General features: G+C 37.1%; 1 protein-coding gene across 1 annotated transcript; it reads right to left on the bottom strand.

Moving 5' to 3' along the window:
- Window positions 1-1,622: 1,622 nt before the first annotated feature.
- On the bottom strand, window positions 1,623-5,639 carry ctu1 (cytosolic thiouridylase subunit 1 homolog (S. pombe)). Its single transcript, XM_042488294.2, has 3 exons — window positions 5,463-5,639; window positions 3,066-3,566; window positions 1,623-2,938 (listed from the first exon to the last, which is right to left on the bottom strand). Exons 2-3 carry the CDS (start codon window positions 3,559-3,561, stop codon window positions 2,403-2,405), a joined length of 1,032 nt encoding a protein of 343 aa, XP_042344228.2. The 5' UTR covers window positions 3,562-3,566; window positions 5,463-5,639; the 3' UTR covers window positions 1,623-2,402.
- Window positions 5,640-5,836: the final 197 nt, after the last annotated feature.

Genomic DNA, 5,836 nt, shown 5'->3' with positions numbered 1-5,836 from the left:
CATGTGTACTTTAGCGGAGCGCGCGCTCTGACCGAGGCTCAGTGATGAACGACGCCTAGCGGCCAAAAGCTGGTATTACATACTGAAAATAAAAACACTGGATTACCTAAAAAAATATTAGTGGGCGAGTGATGTAAATGCTGACCAGTTTTTTTTTTTATAGTTTTTGTATTTTGCATGTTTTTATTTTAATTTCCTTTTTAAAAATTGTTTTACATTCAGTCTTATTTCAAGAGGGAATTTGCAATACTTTTTGGTCTTTGGATTTTCCTTTCAGAAACAGAAATGAAATAAATAAATAAATAAATAAAACGTCTTCATTTAAAAAACATTTCAAAATCCTCAGATGAAAATTAGGGTCAAAAATGGAATATGCAGAATAGAAATGCCAATTAATTTTTCTTTTCTCCTATCAAAGAAATAAAAAAACTACCAAGAAAACTAAAAATGAAAAAAGCAACAAAAAATTATTTTCTGAAACCAGAAGTTCAATGCATCAGTGCCAAATTTGTTAGCGGGAAAAGTGAAGACTGAACATAGTGATATAATCAGTTGTAACCAGCCATGTAAGGGCATTAGAGACATTCTCTGACATCATTTTAGACTTGACAGAAAAAGGTAATCTACAGGAATCTCTGCATGTTTCTTGCATGATAGGAGGTAATATTATTTATCTTTCTTTCGTTCTTTTTTTCAAAAACAACTTATGGTTTCAGAAAATTATTATTTCTTGTCTGTATATTCCTGACCCCAAAAACAAAAGTTGTTTTTCATTTTTGAATTTTCAAAATAAAAATCAATTTGTTTTTGTTTTAATTTCTGTTTCTGAAAGGAAAATCAAAAGATTGTTTATTTTATTGTTAAATAATTAAAGTAAACATTTAGTTTTAGTTCAGTTTTTATTAGTCCAAGTATTGGCTTGTAGGGTTTTTTTGGAAATAAGTGTCTTTTTCTTCCATAAATACCCCCAATTTTATTAGTTTGTAGTTTTTTCACAAATAGCTACTATATAATTATGAGGGCACAGAGCCTATATAATAATACAGGAGGTATTTGTGAGGGGCAAGAATAGTCAAAAATAGGTATAACAACACAAACACAACTTGGTGATGGCAGATGACTCAGTCAGTGAGTCATCCCATTTTCAATAGCCAAAGGCACCAATACCTCCTCGTGCTGGTTGTATAGACAAATCTGACCAAAATGACATAAAAATGTATATTTTTGTTTTTTCTTAGTTAATAGTACCGGATACAGTTAGTGTTATATTTTCCTCAGGTCTAGTTTCAATTTTTTTGTTTCAATAAAAAAACACACCTAATTTTAGTTGTTTGCTTAGCTTTCGTTAATTATAAGAACCTTGCTATTGTATTAATTAACAAGACAAAGAAGCACACTGCCGAGACATTTTCATGAATTTGTTCATACGTGGTATGGGTTTGTTGCCGAGACGCTCTTAAGTAACATGCAGCATAACCTGGAATAAAACCAATTTACAGCAGCCACTGCTGGCTTCACAAGAGCACTAAGCCTACACCTCAATATTTCATTTGAGTGTGTTCACTATTACTACCATTTTATCAATCTCATCAAACACAACAAACGAAAAGGGATAATCAAGATATGGGACAATCCATTTATTAAATTATAGTTCATAAAATACCTTGGAATGTGAACATATCTGTCATCATATTCTCCCCCAGAGGTTGGTGAACTGAGAAATAATAAGTGTCATAAATTACAAAAATGAAACATGCCATCACTAAGAAATCACATAGCTGTGGAAACAAACAAAACCACCTCACTTAAAAAAGTAGCTAGTCCTTGTCTCTGCACCTCACACACCGAGCAGGTGTACACTTCTTAAATGTCTTTTACTTGTTGTTTTTGGAAATCCAAGTGATGCTGATTCCAATTGTTCAATAATTTTATAATAAAAATGACTTAATAACTCAACACAGAACTTTGATACCAAAGTTTTGTACAGACATGGAAAAATTACACCATCTGTTGTCATGTAATACAGAAAGCAAAATACAAAACAAACAGCTAGGTACATGTATCATTCATCAATTATTGGACATAACCTGAAGATTAACTTTTTTTAAACCACTGAAAACCATGTCTCCATAGAATCTCTATAATCCCTGATTATCAGCCGTGAAGCTGCACTGTGTGGACTTTCTTTGCTGTGAAGATGCTTCATTGGTCTGAGAGGTTTTCTCAGTTTTACTAAATCTATGTTATTTCATAAAAACTTTGAATAAATATTAATAAATCAAAACAGATGAGGCAGTTGACTTACTGGACTGGTCTTTACTTGTGTAAAAGATGAGTGTGATTTATTGTAAAATGTAACTATATATCTTCAGTCCTAGGTAAATAAAACGGGATAATAATTGTCAAAAGTCTACTGATTTCAGCTTCCTCTCCTCCCTCTCAGTGAGGGGCTGCTGGGAGAGGATTTTGTCATGCAGGCGGTGGTGTTTGCCTATGCCCAGCTTCGGCAGACCTCGGTTCAGCCCCTCCAGCAGGACACAGGACTTACACAGAGCCTGGCTGGAGATGTAGCCACAGCGGGTGCAGGTCCCCTGCACAGGCATCTTCACCCCGTCCCGCACCGACAGGTTCTCCCCTGAGTGGATGATATCCATAATGGAGCTAGGCCTTACACTCTCCAGGTCCTTTAGAAAGGTCCTTGCATGGCCACGATAAGCATTGGGAGAGTAGATACATTCAGTGGAGAAGTAGTCCAACTTCTTAAAGTAAGCGTACAGAACAATCTCTTTCTCATACGCATATTTGAGGGGCTTGCACCGCGGCACGACCCCTTCACCTTCACTGGCTGTGGAGATGGCAGTGCAGCGGCGCAGACGAGCTATGTCCCCTCGCAAGACGTTCATTAAGACTGTCTCCGCCACATCATCAGCATTATGACCTGTGAAAAAACAACACACACCCGGCCATTGTAAAAAAATAAAATAAAAGAGTATTCACTATTCAATGGTCATATTTAAAGGCTGAAACTTTTCACATTTTAGTAATGTTTTTGGTTTTAGAGTTACCTGTACATATTTTGTCCACTTTCAGCATGATGGCTCCTCTGTCTAGCGCCTGCCTTCTGAACACTCCACAGAAAGTGCAGTTATTTTTCAGTCCCACCTGCTTCACTATAGCATCCATAGTCCAGCCGTACAGCTCCTCGTAGGACACAATCTTCAGTGGCAGCTCGTACTGTTGCTGATTCCTCTTTACTGTCTCCAAGGAGTCATCTCGGTAACCTGAGATCCCCTCATCCACTGAGAGAAGCATAAGTTCGAGGCCATAGCTGTATCGCTCATTGAGGACCTTCATTACATGAGCGAGCACCGTGGAGTCCTTTCCACCCGAGGCAGCGATTCCTACTATTTCCCCAGCTTTAAACAGCTGAGCTGCCACAATCGTCTGATGCACCTCCTCCTCAAAGGCCCAGAAGAAGCATTCCTTGCACAGCGAGTGGCCTGTTTTTGGACGTTTCAGCACAGCACGCTTGACAACACAGTTACTGCACAGGACAGGCATCCTGACTGCAGGAGGAAGGGTTGAAGGTTAGGTTAAAATGACAACTGATAAAAATTACTTCAGCAACTGTTTTCAAGTAAAAGTCTGTCTAATAAAAACTCATCTACATAACTTCTGTTGCAGATGCATACAGGTGACCCACAAGGTCTAGTGTGTGACTTTTTCTTTATAATTATATTCACTTAAAGAAGCAGAGTGCAGGATTTAGTAGTATCTAGCAGTAAGGGTTGCAGATTGCACAAAGCACAAACTCCAAGTTAGGATTCCTTCAGTGTTCATTGTTGAAGAGATTTCTACTGGGAGCCGAGTTATCCAGTGGGGTCTCTTCCTCACCAAACATACTGGGTCAAACACTCAATAAAGCAGTTTTAAGTCAAACATCTGTGATTTTTCGACAGCTCTGCATGGAGCAGTAGCTAATTAAGGTGGCCGGCGCAAAAAAAGCAACTGGCCCTCTCTAGAGTCGGTGTTTGGTTTGTTCATTCTGAGTTACTGTAGAAACATGGTGCTGCCACATGGCAGACTGCATCAACAACGACCCACTCCCTATCTAAAGATAAATGACTCATTCTGAGGTCACAAAAAACATGACATTAAAAGGTGATTTTAAAATAAGATAAATATACTTTTTATTACATATTAAATTTCTGCTGATATGTCCCCCTAAATCCTCCAGCCTGGACCTTTAATGTATGTGCCCTAACACTGTTGTTTTGGTAAAGAGGCCCCTGGGAAAAGAAAAAAAAATCTCTGTAGTTTAATCATTTTAACTGTGCTTTTGAAAAATCCCTCATCACACAAGTACGTCATTATTCTGATGAAGAAAAAATCATGACAGACAGAAAATCTTGCATTTATGCTCCTTCATAATACCATGTTCATGGCAAAAATAGCAAAACTGTGTCCCAATTCTACACTACATAGTGATTAAACAGAGATTGTGATCATGCAGTATGTTAACCCTTTGAAACCTAAACAACAACATCTTAACCAAAATCGGCCCAGAATTAGTTGGAAATTGGTAAAAAGTTACATGATAATCACCTGAAATAAGTTTGTTTCTTTTAAGAAAAATGACCTCAAGATAGTTCTTTTTTGTAGCATTTGAAAGAGATAATTAAGAAAATTAAAAATAAAGTTTTCTCAATGTTTTCGCAGCATTTTTTCTGTCATCTTATCAAATAATCCACCCCAGTTAATTTTCAGAAAATGTCCCCTTTAAAAAAAATAAATTTATTCATTTATCTATTCCTTTATTTGTGTTGCAGGATGTGGGGAATTTCTTGTCAAGTTGCTCATTGTGTTTTTAAAAGAAGCCAAACCAATTTTAAATGCTAGTGAAAGGCATCTGAATACAGCATCAGAAAACTGATGCCTGTCCAGGTGTTTAAGGGTTAAGCTGGAAAAATACCATTATCATTATTTCCCAATGTACTGCACAATGGAAACTAGGGAGGAGGGAAGGAAGTAACTTGTACAAAGCCACTGTTACAGTAGTGGATTACTACACGCCGAATTCCAGAGTTAAACAAAATAACTCAGAAAACGTCTTTAAACGTCGTCTAACAAGACTGTACTTTTATCAACAAGCGAAGCTCGCCTTAAATGTCAGTTTTTAAGGTGAGGTTTAGCTAGCTCAGAAAAATGTGAGGTTGCCTCTATTTGAGACAACAACACAAACTTTTTGGGGTATAGTTGAGACACACAACGCGTACAACCTATAACATAAGCGTTTGAAATGACTAAATATGGTTTAAATCTCACGGCAGTTAATTAGTTACTCGGTCTGACATCGTTATTCAAGTCTAATGATCCCAAATAAAAGTAAACACGGTGTCCCAAGGCAAAGCTAGCCAAGTTGAGCTAAGTAGTCACATTTTTATGAGTTTAAATTTTCATACCAACGTTTCCGATGAACCCGGGTCTGAACTGAGAACGCGTGGATGAAGTACACGTGGAAAAATAATTTTAAAACATTACTTATTGTACTTAAACAACGTAAGAACTACACTACTAGAAAAAGAGGCATGTTGTTTCATCATGTGTCGTTAATACTTCTTCCCCCGGAAACAGGAAGTGACGGCTGTTATTGACTCCTGCACTGCCACCTATTGGTCGGAGTTTCCCAGCACTTATGAAACTACATTATTAAGGGACTGTACTTTATTTATCAGAGTAGTGGGTTGGCTGAAGGTGTGACTTCGTTTTTTTTTTTTTATCAAGATTTTCAAGATTTACTTTTTCATTTTACTTATGTATCTGCATACATAAAAAA

This window comes from Plectropomus leopardus, chromosome 4, assembly GCF_026936395.1.
Source record: "Plectropomus leopardus strain MGB_pleo_1.0 chromosome 4, ASM2693639v1, whole genome shotgun sequence".
Classification (NCBI taxonomy): Eukaryota; Metazoa; Chordata; class Actinopteri; order Perciformes; family Serranidae; genus Plectropomus; species Plectropomus leopardus.
The sequence above is the reverse complement of the archived record's forward strand: the minus strand, read 5'-3'. Positions and strand labels throughout refer to the sequence as shown.